Raw genomic sequence first — 17,055 nt, 5'->3', positions numbered from 1 at the left:
GCCACAGACCTGTCTTCATGGTGTTTTGCACTGCGTTAAATTTAACCCGGATGAAGACACTCTTATTCCTCTCTGTAAAAATCATGCATTTAAGAAAGAAGAAGGACTTAATGCAAACTGTAGTCAGGCTACTTATTTCAACAGGTGAACATTAAACTGATCTAATTGATAGTTTTGTCAGGTTTTGCTGTACAAGAGAAAGAGTAAACTTAGAGTAACCTGTCTTCCTGCATTCCTCAGCTAACAAACGATTCTCTGTGTCCAACCAGTCAGAGATAGTTATTTTATTTTATTTTATTGAAGTCAGACAATGGTTTCTCAGGGCCAAGTGCTGCTATGTATCATTATATTAACGCCTACTAATGTTATATTTGCTGTGCTGTGCTATTTATCAGCATGGAAACAAAATATAACCGCATATTTCCTCCTTTTTTCCATTTCCTCCGTTCACAGAGTGACGAAGCAGCACACACATACAGATTACAGAGGCTTAATATAGCAATGAGTGAATATTAAGGAAGCAACACTAAAATGTGTCAGATATTATGATGAGATCATCAAAATATTGCATGTGTTTTTCATTCCCAGAATCAGTTGTGAAGCGATTGTAAAATGCTTTGGCAGCAAATAAAGATGCATATACACATTGCCAGTTCATTAGGTATAGTAGTAAAAAAGGAACGTATTTTAATATCACAATCACGCAATAAATCTTCATGAATGTGTTAATGTTCAGTTTATGTCCAAACAGAATCAATAACGGCTGTCATTCTACTCTATGATCATTTTTGGATTTATTAGGTGGTTTACTTTCTTTTTTTCTTTTTTCTTTTTATCCATCATGTGCACTGTCCTCATCACTGCTAATGTCCACACCGTGGGACAAATAAAGGGTTATATAATTACAAATGATTATTCTATCCAATTATCTTAGTTTGTGGTGCTGTTAAATTAGATTGAATTAAACACAAAGGTGTTTCTGTTTATTAAGCCTAGTTCACTGGCTTATATTAGGACCTGCCTTATGAACTGGCTGGTGAGCACAGGATGGCGAAATCAGATATCATCTAAACCAGAAACATATATCTAATTTAAACAAAGGCTGACTTGCATCAAAGCAAAGTGGAAAACATAGAGTCTGGTGTTGTTCCAGTTATTTCATCTTCCATACAGGTATAGAGGTCTGTCTAGGGGCGACAGCACAGGGATGATGTGGGGAAAGCTTCAGACACACAAAACAGAACGACACCCTACACCGGGGACAGACAACATTTCTACAGTGTAATTTGGTGTGCTCCAACAGTGAGCCACAGGTGGGACAGGCCCGGATGGAGGGACAACCAGCGACCCCAGATATGACAACACCTGGGCAGGTTTTCAGAGTTTCCAGAGACAGGTTGCAGCAGCCATCATTGTCGCAGCGGTCTGACCGTGTGCGTGGACCTTTCCATTCCCTCAAACACTGCCAGCAGAAGTCATAGGGCTGCCGTCTGGTTGCTGTGCAAACTGTGCAACAGACTCTCAGGTTAGATTCATTTGCTCTCACGACAGAAGATGTGCATCCAGGACACTGTGAGGTAGGAAAGAGTAAAGAAAAGCACTTTATTAGCATGTAGGCCGACATTTTAAGTAGCAGGTTGTTGTTGTTGTTGTTGTAAGGACACTTACTGGTTTGGTACCAATGTTTTCCCGGAAATAATTCAGAGCCCGGGTTTCTTTAAAGTACTTCTTTTCTTCCGGGGTCAGAAGAGCCATTTTACAAACTTCCTCAAAAGACCACTCCACATTACAGTTAGGCTGGCCACACACAAATCTGCTTTTACCCTGAAACAAGGAAAAGAAACACGAGAATCACAGGTTGGAAACAAACCACTCAACTCTACAAAGATTTAGAGGAGTCTCTATGACTGCTGTTAGCCAACAGTGTCAACATCACACATCTGTACACCCATACCTCTACACGTAAAAGAAAATGTTTTTAATCAGAGCAGGAAACCTTCCATGGATCAGTGGTTCAGTTCTGATGCTCTCATGTCCAGGGGCTATAGGGGCTAGTATCTGCCACTTCACAATTTACAGGCTATTTGCACTACTGCTAATACTACAGAGTACTGCTAATGCTACAGAGTACTGCTAATGCTATATTTTCATTACTGTCAGGACTACATATCACTCTTGCACTGCTGAATCTATTCATTCCTGCAATACTTTGTATGTTATACTGTACTCAGTATGGTGATAGAATAACAGAACAAGTATTTGTAATGACACTTTTACACATAGCTGGCCTACTGCTGTATATTTTAATACTTTGCTGAGCCATTGCATATACCTGAACGACAATAAAGTCTGTCTATGCACAGTGGAAACGTGCAACGGTTAACGATAGTATATACTAGAACACTCAGGAGATGAGTGTTTCTGTCTCATGCTACTTTATACTTTTGCTTTACTTTTTCATAGTAATCAGATATGCAAAAGTATACTTTTTCAACTTTTGGAGGATCTGGTGATGTTACTGTATTTACATATGTTACTAATACTTTAAGAAACAAGTCTATAAACCCGATGCAACATAAACAGAAGCATTGACATTATTACTTTTTATCACCCTTTTTTTCTGCAGCTACCAGGAGTCCCTCCACTCTTAATAGCAGCGGTGTATTTCTAAGCAGTGAAAACACAGGCTTCCGCTCGTCTAACAGTTGCGCATATTCTGAAAAGATCCAAAACTGACGCAGCTGAATGGAATGAATCCGCAGCCTACCTGTTGCAGTAATACGCCACACCACTTAGTGAGAGACATCGGGGTCACAGCGTGGCCACAGGACATCAGAGCTCTCGGAGACTTGAAGCCTTCACACAGAACTGAGGACGCACAAACAGAAAGCGCGTCACTATAACGCAGCGCAACACATCACTCCACCACCGTTTAACAATGGTCGTATGAGGTCTACTTACAGTCTAAATCGTCCCCTCTGTCGACGAATCTTAGAGTCAGGTCCCGAGGATCGTAACACTTTTCCCGGAGAGTCGATTTATTTGAATCCATCTTAGTTTGCCTCGACTGCTGCAACAAACTACACAGACGCTGTCGGAAGCGTTCGGCAATATCGGCCATTAAAAGTGTGGTCAGAGGGTGGGCGTTGCGCTGATGTGGTGAGGGTGAGTGGCTGGTTACTGTTTGTCCTGATGCGCGCACACACGTGGCAAAGGGAAAGCTGCACATTTCTTCGTATTTTAAGTGTCGCTCTTTTTTTTTTTTTTTCCATGTTGTTGTGCATGTTGGTTCGTCGATGAAACACAGACCACGTGACACAGAGACAATGAGTTCACGCCCACAAACAAACAGCATCCCCGTCACGCTGAACATGCCCACCACGGTGAAACCCTTTTTGCCTAAGCTGCAGACTCATGAACGATGAGCCTGAGTGGAGAAATGTCTATGGTGCGTTGTGGTGAAATACACGTAACAGATAAAGTGAAAGGGAATGCTCAGTCACGTGATTTCTTCTATTTGGTGGGGTTGACAGGACAGTGTTTGTTTATCTGACTGACGGCCAGTTGTCTGAAAAATACCCTAACATCCCACAGTTAAAAACGAAAGCCCTCCTCCAACGGGCTTTCCCTTCATCCACACTTTTTTTTTGCCTATAAAAGTCTATTCACCTCTTCACCTAGTATCAGACAACCTTTTACCTGCGAATACTAGTGACCTGCAAAAACAAACTGCACAGCATGTGTAAGACGGACCAACTCGTTCTTCACTCGTTTACAGGTGAAGTCAAGAAGATCAACCTGTACAAGAGAAAGACAAAACTCGAGTCGATGACAGTGCTGCAGCTGAAGAAGAAAGCGGTGAAGGAGTTCAGCAAATGTGCAGGTGAATAGAAACAGGCCATATAGCAAATTTAATATTTAAAATATATTTAAATTATTTTTTGTGTGTGTATTTGTTGGTATGTAAAGAAAAAATATGTAAGCTAAGTGTCACCAAAAACCTTTACAGTTTGTATTTCTTGAAATAAAATGACCTGCAGTGGACATGTTAACTTTAACACAGCTCACCTGTACAGGTCTGATTTTCCGATGGGCGCAAAAAGTGAAACCCCATTGTTTTTGTTTTTTCTCGTGTGTGTGCAGGACTGAGTCCAGATATGCTGCAACTGGTCGTCGTTGACAAACCTCTAGACAACGACTCTGCCCCACTGTCTGACTACGGCATCAAGGAGATGTCTCACGTCCAGATGGTGAGGAAGGTTCACGGAGGCTGATAGAGAGACTGAGATCATCAACATCATCATCATCATCTCCATCACCACCATCACTGCATATTCTATCTATAGAATATAAATATGTTATATAATATCTATAGATATTAAATCACATATTGATTAAAAAACTCTTATTTCCTTAAACTCAGAGAGTTGCCTTGTTCAGCATTAAAGTGTAAGGTATGACTGACTGGGACTGTGTGAGGAAGTTAAAAAGAAAACCTTGCAGGAATGTTATTTTTGTCTTTTTATCTTTGTCTTTTTATAAGTTTTGTAAGTGAATTTACTGATAAATTAAGATGCAAGGAAATTCGAATATTCAAGCCATTGTTATGACCCCAACCCTGTGAAGCTTACTGTATACAGATGTATACAGATATATACTGGTTATACGGTGAGGATGTCTTTGTGGGGGAAAAAATATATTTTTTTTAATTTAAAAAATGTAGATTGTTTGTGCATTGTATTTTGTTTTGTGTCATAAGTTCCCATTAAAATCAAAAACAATTCAAAGCTCACCAACTTTATGTCTCATCATTAAGTTGTTGCCTTTGAGGAGATAAGCAAGGAAATGTAAATAACTATCGTCAAAGTAAAAATGAAATGAGATCTGCAAAAATGATCCAAAACAGGCATCAAACTCAACTATGGAATAATCAATAAACTCTTTGGGACCCCTTGACTCAGACATGACTGAAAATGATGTAATTAATGCAGACATTGGTTACATTATTCAACTCTTTACTGGCAGAAATCATAAAGAACAGACATGAATTATGAAGATCTTACACAGTGTAACAACATTTGAAAACATACAGTTCAAAGAGTTTAATTTCGGAGAAGCGTCTCTGTTCTTGTCCTTATTATTTTGAATTTTGTTTCGACAAATCGAGGCATGTATCCCTTCTAGTCGTGACTCTCCGTCTTAACTGTCGTGTGATGTGAGGTTATCGTTTGTACCGCCTTCACGGAAAGCCCCGAAGATTTTTTATTTATCTGTTATTACTTTCAGTCTCTCGCAGCAGTTATAGGAAATCATGTGATCACTGCATTTATTACAAGCGCCTGGTTTGTACTGAACTACACTTAAAATCTAAGGGGTTGAGGTGCACTTTAGTGCTCTTTGATCAGAATAAGATGGAAGAAAGTACGTGATCCCCCGCTCTGGGCTGAGGCCACTGTTACTACTGGATGACCATAGTGGACCATGTAGTTTGTGGTGCCGTTAAATTAGATCAAATTAAGCACTAAAGAGTTTCTGTTTATTTAGCCACGTCCCCTGATTAATTGTCAAAATAATAGAAACCGTTTTAATAGTGCCACAAACCACAGCCTCAAAAGAGAAAAACACAGTAGAATCAAGAACTCTCTTTTAGTTATTTTAAACAAATGCTGTATATTATAACCTTCATGATGCTAAGATCTAGTTCAGGACTGTTATATTACGACCTGCCTAATGAACTGGCTGGTGAGTGTATACACAGGATGAAGGAATCAGATTTCATCTAAACCAGAAACACGTGTCACATGTCTAAACAAAAGCTGACTTGCATCAAAGCAAAGTGGAGAACAAAGTCTGGTGTTGTTCCTGTTATTTCCTCTTCCATACAGGTATAGAGGTCTGTCTAGGGGCGACAGCACAGAGGCAATCCATATCACATTCATCACTGGTCTCCAGGCACACAAAACAGAACTCCACGCTACACCGAGGGCAGACAACATTGTTGCAGTGTAATTTGGTGTGCTCCAACAGTGAGCCACAGGTGGGACAGGCCCGGATGGAGGGACAACCAGCGACCCCAGATATGACAACATCTGGGCAGGTTTTCAGAGTTTCTAGAGACAGGTTGCAGCAGCCATCATTGTCGCAGCGGTCTGACCGTGTGCGTGGACCTTTCCATTCCCTCAAACACTGCCAGCAGAAGTCATAGGGCTGCCGTCTGGTTGCTGTGCACACTGTGCAACAGACTAACAGGTTGGATCCCTTTGCTCTCACGACAGAAGATGTGCATCCAGGACACTGTGAGGTAGGAAAGAGTAAAGAAAAGCACTTTATTAGCATGTAGGCCGACATTTTAAGTAGCAGGTTGTTGTTGTTGTTGTTGTTGTAAGGACACTTACTGGTTTGGTTTCAATATTTTCCCGGAAATAATTGAGAGCCAGGATTTCTTTAAAGTACTTCTTTTCTTCCGGGGTCAGAAGAGCCATTTTACAAACTTCCTTAAAAGACCACTCCACATTACAGTTAGGCTGGCCACACACAAATCTGCTTTTACCCTGAAACAAGGAAAAGAAACATCTCATGAGAACCACAGGTTGGAAACAAACCACTCAACTCTGCAAAGATTCAGAGGAGTCTCTGTAGTCGGATTTCCATACAACGGCCTACCTCCACACCGCCTCATCCACTTTAAATCACTATTTCCATTGCTAGAAGGTGGGCGGAACGAGGCCAAAGGGTTAGTTTTCTGGGTACTTTTTAATACCTCCTCTAAAGTCAGTCTGAAGTAGGTGAATTGGGGCTGAAAATGTGACGTAGGACGCTGCTTACTACTGATTGGTCAGAAAAAAAATCAGCGGCAGGTACAAACCCGGATGTTTTGGTTTTGACTAGTAATAAGTTGCTCACATTTTTAAATGATGACTGTAAAAGTAATGTCATTGTGGACCAGCCCAGAGGTGGGGGCTTTTCTGCCCTTGTTGGGAGAAGAGATGTAAGGCGGGAGTTGGACGGGACCTCTCGGAACGACAAGGTTTTCCATCGGATCGCTGCTGAGATGGCCAAATTTTGCTATATCAGGACGGTAAAACAAATAAAGGACAAATTTAAAAACTGAATGCCGATTATCGGGCAGCCAAGGGGCACAACAATACGAGTGGTGCTGACTGAAAAGTCCCGAAATGGTAAGAGGACATGGACGCGATATGCGGCCACAGACCAGGGAGCGCCGGTAGGGAAGCTTCCATTGAATCCATTACACCATTGGCGCAGTCGTCCTCTACGTTTTTATCTTTTATTACGTTCATTGTGTTCTGCTCGAAAGGTCATAACTGCATGACTTATTGGAACATAACTTCGTGTGGCCGGCTGTTGCTGGTAGCAACAAGCGTGGGTATGGCTAAAGTCCACAAAACCAGGGGAGAGGGGTCAGGCTCAAGCAATGGAAAAGGTCCTTAAAAAAAGCTGGGGCGGTGCAGAGCCAGGCCGTCAATGGAAATCCGTCTTATGACTGCTGCTAGCCAATGGTGTCAACATCACACCAGAAATTAAGGAATCAAAATTCCTTGGCAGTCTAATCTAATCTAATCTAATGGGTGTTCACTAATGGATGTCACTTTGACACCACCTGAATTGCTGCATATCAAGCACACCTCCATAGCAATAGCAGACAGGGGTCAGCATGGACACCATGAACGATCTAACAGCCCCATAAAAAAATAAAATTAAAAAAGAACTGTGATGCTTCCTGTGTCTGTGAAGGTTCTCAGTCATCCAGGTCATGGTAATACAAAAAAGTGTTGAATAAGGTCAGCTGGACTTGTGGACCTGTGTTCTGACTCAGAAACAGCATGAGCGTTCTCAGCAATGTGAGCTACAATAGCTAACTTTAAGATGAGCCTTGATCATCCATGACTTTTCTTGCAGGCTTGCTGTTGTTCCTTCCTCGGAGCAACTTTTCGAATGCACTGATCGAGACTAGAAACAAAACAGACCACTGCAGACTAGAAATTTTTTGTCCTTTTTCCTGCTTCTGACATCTATGTTCAAATGTCTCTGCATCGTGTATATAAGCTTGTAAACTATTCTGTTATAGTGGAGTAAAAAGCACAGAGTACATTTTTTACTTCAGAAATAGAACGGCTAGCATAAAATCCAATTATTCATGTCAAGCACAAGTACCTCAAAATGATACTTTTTTCTTTCAGCTTTTGGAGGATTTGGTGATGTTCCTGGAATTAGATGTGACTATTACGCTGAGAAAAGAACTAAAATGTTCTGTAAAATTGAAACTGCCGTTTGTTTTGGCTTTTCATCAAGCGTATAAGGAAGGTGTGTCCAACTTTTTGACTGGTATTATGTAACACACAGTGTACTGTTTATAACCTTGACTTACTTGTACTTAAGTTGAGTATTTCTGTTCAATGCTACTTCATACTTTTGGTTCACTATTTTCAAAGTAGTTTAAAATACACTTATGAGATTTTATGCCACTACATTGAGACCGAGCAATTGCAGCTTGTTACTGTCACTGTGGACAAATGATTAGAAATTAATCTTTAAAAAAAAGCATGACGTGCAGGCAAATGACGAAAACCCTTGGTACACAGAGTGCTGCTTATAAGTACTTGCATCTCTCAGAATTTTGCATATTTCTGCATAAAAATGACCCTGAATATCAGCTGATTTTCACATAAGAGCTGAAAGTAGACAAAGAGAACACAAACAAACAAATGAACCAGAAACGTTATGCTTTGGAATTGGTTTATTCAGGGAAAATTTGCCAGTATTACATATCTGTGAGGTGCAAAAGTCAGCCTATATTTTAATTTGCTTTCGAGCAAACATTATAGTCCATCTGTTCATAAATATTTCCAATTAACGCACAGTGACTCAGGTGTATCTCTCTTGCATTTGTTTGTTTGGGTTCTCGTTGTGTACCTCCACTGGTGTTATCAGCAATGTTGATGCCGAAACAGACAGTTCTGAGGGTGGGGGAATACCGTTACAGTTACATGTGCACAGGTTTCGTTTGTGAACGTGGGGTAGTGCTTGTACAGTCTGAGATTGCATCTCGTAAATTAGCTTGCCAAATTCCCTCTGTTATAGTGCAATCGAAAGAACAAAGGACATTTTAAACTGCACCAGAAACAGAAAGGCAAAGATAAAGGGCATCATGAACTGGAAACAGTCCAGTCCATAAACAGAAGGATTGGCATTATTGCTTTTTATCACTTTTTCTGCAGAACAGAAATCTTTCCATCTGGTAATAGCAGCGGTGTATTTATGAATAAGGACATTACAGTCCTCAATCTCAACTTCCCACTAGTCTCTCAGAACTGCAGAAACTACTTGGATGAGTGGCAAAACGTCTTCTAGAAGTTATACATGTCCAGCTCCCTTTATTAAATGCCTTTTGGATGCCTTGACCTAGATAACCTTCACAGACACAGGCGTCACAGAATTTCGTCTAACAGTTTCGCTCGTCTAAGATCCGAAACTGACGCAGCTGAATGGAAAGAATCCGCAGCCTACCTGTTTCAGTAATGTATCACACCACTTAGTGAGAGACATCGGGGTCACAGCGTGGCCACAGGACATCAGAGCTCTCGGAGACTTGAAGCCTTCACACAGAACTGAGGACGCACAGACAGAAAGCGCGTCACTCTATAACATAGCGTAATATGTACACACATCACTTATGATAACGCATCACTTTGAAACGTTTAACGATGACTGATGGAGGTCTACTTACAGTCCAAATCGTCCTCTCCATCGACAAAACGAAGCGTCGGGTCCCGAGGATCGTAACACTTTTCCGGGAATTTATTTGAATCCATCTCGATGCTTTGATTCCTGCACAAATTACGGAAACATCTTTCGGTTGCATTTTGTGAGTTGGTGTGATATGAAGAATAAGGTCTGGCTCCCGTTTGTATCGACATGCGCAGACACACATTGGTTTTGCAACGAAAAGAAAACCCTGCACATTTCTCTTATTATGAAGCCTTCAGTTTGTCGATAAAACACAGACGACGCTACACAGAGACGATGCGCGCTCATGTGCTCAGTTTTGTCAACAAATACAAATGAACAACAGTTAGCCAGTTACACTTCACATGCACACCATAATGAAAACAGAATTAGTTTTACCTGAGCTGCAAAATTATGAACGATCAGCTGGAGTGGAGATCTGTCCGGCTGAACTAAAACGATTAAGGAATGAGGAAACGTCTGATTATTTTTTTCTCTCAGTCTGCATTGACAATTACAGTAACTAAACAGTGGGGGGCTGTCCAGGGTGCATGTTACGTATCCATGCTATTGTTTGTTTAATGATTAGTAGCGAATTGTCTGAAGATGCCCGATGTTAAAATGAAAGCGATAGCTCCGTGGCGGGGGATTTCCACGGCGCACAGTATAAATACCCCACTCACCTGAAACAACCTTTATCATTGATCTGGAAATATCGGCGGCTAACAAAACAAACTGCGCAAAATGTGCCAAGTCTTTGTAAATTCCTTTTCAGGTCACATGAAGACGATCAACCTGCACAAGGGAAAGATCCAACGCACGACGGTGCAGCAACTGAAGGAGGAAGCAATACAGCTGTTCCCAAACTGCAAAGGTAAATAGAAACAGATCACAGAGGAGCAGCAATCAAAAAAAAAAAAAAAAAAAATCCACGCAATTGTGTTATTAGTCAAGAAAACTTTATAAGAGCCCTCAAGGGTCATCTGTAAATCGATGTCACCCAAATTTGTTTTGAAAAAAACAAAGATTGTTTTTTCTTGAATATGTATTTCTTAAAATTAAATCTCCTGTAGAGGACATGTTAACTGGACTCCGTTTAGATGAATATAAACTGGCCTGTGCTACCGTCCACGGCTTTAACACAGCTCACATGTAGAGATTTGATTATTTTTTATTTATTTATTTTTTTATTATTAGTATTATTATTATTATTATTTTATATATCTGTAAAAGTGTGGTTTTTATGTGTGTGTGTGCAGGACTGACCCCAGATATGATTCAACTGGTCGTCGTAGACAAACCTCTGGACAACGACTCTGCCCCACTGTCTGACTACGACATCAAGGAGATGTCTCACATCCAGATGGTGAGGAAGGTTCACGGAGGCTGACTGAGAGACTGAGATCATCATCATCATCATCATCACCATCATCATCATCTGCATAGTCTCAAGAATTTATATCACATATATTTTAACATACATTCCATTTTATTTTTCTTAAACTCCAGAGTTGCCGTCTTCAACATAAGAGCGTAGGCTTATATGTATACAGTCAAAACATTATGATCACCCCAAACCTATGAAGGATGCAATTTATGTTTTGTCATTGTTAAAACTGTCCAAAATTAATGTATGTCTGTGTGACAACTTTTTACAAAACTTTTCCAAAAATTGTTCCTGCTTTATGATCAATTATGTGTCATATGATCCCATTAAAATCGAAAGCAATTCACGACTTGCTTGTTTTTGGATGATCGTTAAGTTAAAATGTTTGAAGAGATTACAGGAAAACGTGAAGGACCACTGTCAATATATTTATTATTTGAGCATAATATTTTATTTTGATATAGTGCAACAAGCCCTACTTAGTAATGTTTAACATTAGTTTAAAATGTTTTAAATCTGAAAACCTAATGAATTGGTCATAAAGTAAATGGTTTATTTTCTTTCTTCTTTTTTTTATTTTTTACGAGACATGACTGAAGATTTACTATAAATACTCAGGTAGCAGTAGGCCAGTGACTTTCTCAGCATATGACTGCATCTGGTGACACAGAATGAACTCTTAGCGTGAAGAATATGTGCAATTATGAGTACAGAGCTGCAGCTTTTAGCAAATGAAACAGGGGAGGGGGAAAACCTGCAGTTCCTCGAATATCCACTAGAGGCTGGCTCCAGCTGTGAGTCCCATAGACCTCCATGTTATAAACTTGTTTTAAAAACCAGTTTTGTTGTCTTCAGCTAATTTATCTCTTTTTTTTTAATTATTGGACAATACAATGCAGACAATGAACAAAGTATGAACACAGTATGAAAAATGTGTGTGTGTGTGTGTGTGTGTGTGTGTGTGTGTGTGTGTGTGTGTGTGTGTGTGTGTGTGTGTGTGTGTAAAAGGTGATCTAATGATAGTGGAACTGGCTCAGGCATCCTCTCAGGCATCATGAAGGACTGGTTTAAATTAAAGCCTTTATTACTGTATGGCAGTAAATACAAATCCATTTAATAATTAATTGTCGGTTATTTATTCAAGTGTCAAACAAATAAGCAAAAACAAACGTGAACCCCTAATTTGCGCGAAGCTTGAGTGACCCTTCAGGCTTTCCGTAGCAGACAGTCTTCTCCTTGTCAACATGGCCGCCTTCAGGAGCGGGGTGACTCCGCGTTGCCTTGGAAGGTGTTTCCTGCATCAGACTGGAAAATTAAACCGCGGCGGCAACAACTCTCTATCAGACAGCTGGAACCACGTATGTTTTCTTTACAGTTTCGAGCCTTTTACTTCGTCGCTGCTCCTTAAGCTAAGACACAAACGCTAGCTTTCTGCGGCTAACTCGCTAGCCGGTTAGCATCATCACTGCGGAGTTCTGTAAGTGCCTTCTGCGTGACTTTGACAGGAGGAACCTCCTCAGAGGACGCCAGTCGTTTTGTAACACAGTTAAATGCCCACATGTTTTAACCCAGAACCATATACATAGTCTTGAAGCATTGAAATATGTGACTAACGGACTATGTTTTGAATGTCTTACGCCACTTAACTGTATGTCCACATGCTAGCGAGGCTACGTTGGCAACTCTCAGCTTTGTCAGCCATCACCAAACCCAAACCATTTCTCCTGGCTGGAAGCAAATGCAAATTTTAAATTCTCCTTTCACATTAGTTTAGTTTTAATTTGAGGATTACCTTGGTTTAAACCTTGCCTATAATTTAGGCCAAACTCAGCTGTTGTGCCACTAGAGGTCACTATATCTCAGGTTTTACTTGAACCTGCTGCACATCCGTTTTTTTTATTTTTTTAAGTTAATTGACAAGAAGTGGCACAGCCGTATAATAGTGTGTTGTATAATTTTGAGTTGTATCCGTGTCAGCTAATTTTCAGCACCAGGTAAAGGAGCCTCTGGCCTTTTGTAGTTACACTAGTGTAATAAGCGGCCCACCTGTAGTTCAGTTGGTGTGGTACGTTTCAAAAGAGGTGAAAAAACTGCCAAATATTTTGCACATTGTATGGGAAGATTGCATAAAGTGATATTTCAATTATATAATCCGATCAACTGTAATTGGATACTATACATGTTTTCTTTTTGCCGTTAAATGATTAAAATAAGAATACTCTTTGATTACTCTTATGTTTGATTAACGGTCTTTGTGGAAAGTGTCCACCTGGCTGATACGCAGTCCCTCTGGTGTCCACACAGCAGTTGCACCAGAAGTCCCAGCTTCACACAGTGTTCGAGAGCCACAGTCCTGTCACGAGGACTCTGCTGGGACGCAGACACCATGGAAAGTTCCTGTGGGTGAATGCCGTGGCCGTCAGACAAAACAGTTCACAGGTGAGTTGGCAGCGAGCTGATGTAGGCTGTCACCTTTCACCGTGGGACTTGCAACAATTGTCATGCATTGAGGTGACATCTGGTGTTTTTTACCACCTTGCTTGTTGTTACCATTAAAGGAAATTATTGGTTAAGGAGTTAGTAGTGAGTAGATTTACAGTAAGTTGCTTCAGTTTTGTGTACAAAGGTGATCCACATACAGACTCGTTCTGATAAGAATTGAGCCTGACTAGGCCAAGCCTGTGTGATGCAACCTGATATGACCTTTGATAATGATTTTAAGACTACTATAGTTTGAGACCGTCTTAAGCCCTAGACAGAATGCATATGTGCTGTGTTTTATATTATAGTGTAAATATGTTTACACTCATAACTCTTAATCAGGTATAATTGTGGCTCGTGTCAGACAGCCCTGACATCCTGACTTTTATAACATCATATATCACTATACTGCTTGGAAGATAATGGTAATATCTGACTATAAAACTATTAGTGACTTTATCTGTATGTTTACACACTGCATTTGAAATTGATGAATCAATGTGAAGCCTCAGTTTCAGACCCACTTGATTCTTATGTCGTTTTATGTTGTGTTATGTTCATTTTTTCAGATTCCTGTTGAAACCGTTTCTTTGGCAGTACCAGTAGCAGACAGCCGTGCTCTTCCTACAGTCCCGGATCCCTCCCCGAAACTTGTGTCCGCCGACCCCACCCTTGTTTTATCCCAGCCAGTCACTGAGCAGGTGCTCGATGCTGCACCCACTGCAGTGGACGTCCTTCAGGCTGCTGCTACAGAACCCAATTTAGCAGATCTGGGACTGGGCGCTTATACGCCAGTGGGTCTCGTCCAGAACATTTTAGAGTTCATGCACCTTGATCTAGGTTTGCCCTGGTGGGGAGCCATTGTTGCAGGTGAGCACAATTTAAAACGTCTCTCAGCCACTTTGGAAAAATAGAAGTTTGTCATTTGCCAGAACAAATAATGTTTTATTCACACCGTTTTCCTTCTGCTTCTGTTGATTCCTCTCTTCGGTATAGGAACCGTTCTGGCTCGACTGGCTGTGTTTCCAGTCATAGTGAAAGGCCAGCGAGAGGCAGCCAAGCTGAACAATGTGCTGCCTCAGATCACCAAACTAACCAACAAAATGAATGAGGCCAAACAGAGTGGAAACAAATTTGAATGTAAATGTTCGCTCCTCTTTCTTCGTTTCATTTGTATGATCAGTCACACTTCTGCTCAGCTAATCCTGAACTCCGTTTTTCCTGCTGCAGTTGCCAAAGCCTACTCTGAACTGAGCTTGTTCCAGAAGAAGAACGACGTGAACCCTCTGCGTGGCTTCCTGGTTCCATTGGTCCAGGTCAGTTAATTTAACATTTAAGCATATTTTTAAAAGTAACATACATCTATTTTCAGTCTGGATACAAAAGTTGTTTTGTTGTGGATTTATTTGTGTTTTATTTTCTATATTTAAGTTTTTTTTCTACATTTTCTGTCTGTCCTGTGTACATTATTAGGACAACTCACTCCTCTGTCACTGTCCCTCAGGCCCCAGTCTTCATTTCTTTCTTCATCGCATTGAGAAAGATGGCCTATCTACCGGTACCCAGCCTACAGACAGGAGGTCTCCTGTGGTTCGTAGATCTGACGGCATCAGATCCTTTCTATATTCTACCTGTGTTCGTGACTGGAACCATGTTCTTTATCTTGGAGGTAAGGCCGCTTTTACTTAACTCATCAAATGTAAAATACTCATCCAGTTCATGAGTATTTCAGTTCTTTTCTGCAGTAATCACCACGTTGATCTTATTTTCTTTCAGCTCGGTGCAGAGTCAGGTGTTGATAACCCCAACCTCCGAGCCATGAAGACTGTGTTCAGGATTATGCCCTTTGTCATCCTTCCTCTCACTATCAACTTCCCCACGGTCAGTCCTAGTTAGTCCAGATCAAAACACCACTTAAATTCTGCTGCTGCTAAATCTTGGCGATCTGTGTCTAAAATGTGTTTCTCCTCCAACAAACTTCAGGCAGTGTTTACTTACTGGCTGACCTCAAACTGCTTCTCCCTGGGTCAAGTCGCTCTGCTCAGACACCCATTGGTCAGAAAGAAGTTGAATATCCCAGAGAGGATCACACATCCGGCCTCCGTCATGCCTCAAAATGAGGGATTGATTGAAAGCATGAAGAAGGGTTGGTGTTGCGGGGATAAAAGTGGTTGATTGGTTTTAAAATTGCATTTATTGATGATTTAAAGTTGCAACTCTGAACATTTCTTGTGTTGGAATGGTTTGATCTACAGGTTGGAAGAACGCTCAGCTGGCCCAGCAGCTGGAAGAGAGAGTCAGTCAGTCAGCCAGGATAAAAAATCACCTGGATCTCGCTGCTAAAGGTCAGTTTCTCTGCTTTTGTTTATTGCTAGGCTTGATTCAGAGTTGTCTATAAATGATGATAAAATAAGATGTATTAGTCATATACAGTATATATGTATAATCTCTCTTTTTTGACAAATGCGCAGCTTATTTAAAGATAAATGTACAATGATTAAAAAATAAATTTAAAAAACACAGCCTTATAAAATGGTGTGTTAAGTAGCGCCCTCTTGTGGATTTCATGACTTCTTGCAGGCAAATTAAAAGAAAAGTAAAAATGTTTTTGACCCAAAATCCCAGACCACCAGACCTAATGTTTTCTGACATACTGAGTGTTTCATTTTTGCCCGCGCTCTGGCTGCAGTTCAAGGGAGAGACACACACATTTTGAATCCCTGTAAGACTTTTAAGTGTGCTGCAAAAATAGCACGTGGCCCTGACATGAATGTTTGAAGACGTAAATACACATCTGAATCCTGCACTTAGCTGAATTTACTTCTTTACAGTATTTGACTCATGTTGTTTATTTACTGCAGCTGTTTGAAACTTCAAACTAAAACACTTGTTTGAACTATTAAATATCAAGCGTTAATGTGAACTGAATCCTTTGGTTTTGGATTATTAGTTGAACAAGATATTAAAGAACATTTTAATCACTATTTACTTGCCTTTTTATATATCAGATATGAATTAATTGGTGTTACAAATTATAAGTTTCAATTATTCAACAAATAGATAGATTTGTGAGACTTCAGATTTCCAGTTGTGTCTTGTGTCAGTAATTTCTCTCTCTCCAGTCATTAGCCAATTCCGTTTGTCCTGAAATGGTTTGTGTTTTATTCAGTAGTGCTTTCCCTTCCTCCCTGCAGGACCGCTGAGGCAGACGTTTACCCACAATCCTCTGCGGCAGACACCTCCAATTGCGGCAGCATCAGCTAAAGACAAGTCAGCAGGAGACAAAGCAAGGCCATGGAAGGACACTATTGGATGAATCTGACCGGCTGTTAGCTTGACAGTAGTATCAGCCGTGTACATATTTATGAACTGAAGAGAGGGAATGTTGGGGAAAGTGAAATGTTATGTGCTATTCTTATTAAAACGTAAACCTTAAAACC

General features: G+C 40.6%; 3 protein-coding genes across 6 annotated transcripts; 1 reads left to right on the top strand and 2 right to left on the bottom strand.

Annotated features, from left to right (window-relative positions):
- Nucleotides 1-278: 278 nt before the first annotated feature.
- On the bottom strand, nt 279-3,443 carry LOC125022672. Its single transcript, XM_047609533.1, has 4 exons — nt 2,962-3,443; nt 2,768-2,868; nt 1,669-1,824; nt 279-1,570 (listed from the first exon to the last, which is right to left on the bottom strand). Exons 1-4 carry the CDS (start codon nt 3,371-3,373, stop codon nt 1,154-1,156), a joined length of 1,086 nt encoding a protein of 361 aa, XP_047465489.1. The 5' UTR covers nt 3,374-3,443; the 3' UTR covers nt 279-1,153.
- A 1,555-nt stretch (nt 3,444-4,998) lies between these two features.
- On the bottom strand, nt 4,999-10,553 carry LOC125022679 (uncharacterized protein DDB_G0292642-like). Of its 3 annotated transcripts, none has more exons than XM_047609558.1 (5): nt 10,431-10,553; nt 9,749-9,849; nt 9,529-9,629; nt 6,396-6,551; nt 4,999-6,294 (listed from the first exon to the last, which is right to left on the bottom strand). In XM_047609558.1, exons 2-5 carry the CDS (start codon nt 9,831-9,833, stop codon nt 5,866-5,868), a joined length of 771 nt encoding a protein of 256 aa, XP_047465514.1. In that variant the 5' UTR covers nt 9,834-9,849; nt 10,431-10,553; the 3' UTR covers nt 4,999-5,865. The 3 variants fall into 3 exon arrangements, with proteins under 3 accessions (XP_047465514.1, XP_047465508.1, XP_047465499.1); XM_047609552.1 differs by lacking the exon at nt 10,431-10,553 and adding an exon at nt 10,147-10,275; XM_047609543.1 differs by lacking the exon at nt 10,431-10,553 and having other exon boundaries at nt 9,749-10,132.
- Nucleotides 10,554-12,352: 1,799 nt separating this feature from the next.
- Nucleotides 12,353-17,053, top strand: oxa1l (OXA1L mitochondrial inner membrane protein). 2 transcript variants are annotated; one of them, XM_047591666.1, is made up of 10 exons: nt 12,353-12,492; nt 13,442-13,573; nt 14,185-14,485; nt 14,612-14,755; nt 14,846-14,931; nt 15,120-15,284; nt 15,392-15,496; nt 15,599-15,761; nt 15,871-15,960; nt 16,810-17,053. In XM_047591666.1, the coding sequence occupies exons 1-10, from the start codon at nt 12,379-12,381 to the stop codon at nt 16,929-16,931; spliced, it is 1,422 nt and encodes a 473-aa protein (XP_047447622.1). In that variant the 5' UTR covers nt 12,353-12,378; the 3' UTR covers nt 16,932-17,053. The 2 variants fall into 2 exon arrangements, with proteins under 2 accessions (XP_047447622.1, XP_047447615.1); XM_047591659.1 differs by having other exon boundaries at nt 13,439-13,573.
- The last annotated feature ends 2 nt before the right edge of the window (nt 17,054-17,055 follow it).

Source organism: Mugil cephalus, chromosome 1, assembly GCF_022458985.1.
Source record: "Mugil cephalus isolate CIBA_MC_2020 chromosome 1, CIBA_Mcephalus_1.1, whole genome shotgun sequence".
NCBI lineage: Eukaryota > Metazoa > Chordata > Actinopteri > Mugiliformes > Mugilidae > Mugil > Mugil cephalus.
Note: the sequence above shows the minus strand (reverse complement) of the source record. Positions and strands in the feature narration are given on the sequence as shown.

Coding starts and splice junctions, on each gene's coding strand:
- LOC125022679 (XM_047609543.1), bottom strand. CDS start 9,938: ATGTCGATACAAACGGGAGCCAGACCTTATTCTTCATATCACACCAAC. Junction 9,630..9,748: donor TGGAGAGGACGATTTGGACT/GTAAGTAGACCT, acceptor GTGCGTCCTCAG/TTCTGTGTGAAGGCTTCAAG. Junction 6,295..6,395: donor AAAATATTGAAACCAAACCA/GTAAGTGTCCTT, acceptor CCTACCTCACAG/TGTCCTGGATGCACATCTTC.
- LOC125022672 (XM_047609533.1), bottom strand. CDS start 3,373: ATGTTCAGCGTGACGGGGATGCTGTTTGTTTGTGGGCGTGAACTCATT. Junction 2,869..2,961: donor CAGAGGGGACGATTTAGACT/GTAAGTAGACCT, acceptor GTGCGTCCTCAG/TTCTGTGTGAAGGCTTCAAG. Junction 1,571..1,668: donor AAAACATTGGTACCAAACCA/GTAAGTGTCCTT, acceptor CCTACCTCACAG/TGTCCTGGATGCACATCTTC.
- oxa1l (XM_047591659.1), top strand. CDS start 12,379: ATGGCCGCCTTCAGGAGCGGGGTGACTCCGCGTTGCCTTGGAAGGTGT. Junction 12,493..13,438: donor TATCAGACAGCTGGAACCAC/GTATGTTTTCTT, acceptor GTGTCCACACAG/CAGTTGCACCAGAAGTCCCA. Junction 15,497..15,598: donor TCACTATCAACTTCCCCACG/GTCAGTCCTAGT, acceptor AACAAACTTCAG/GCAGTGTTTACTTACTGGCT.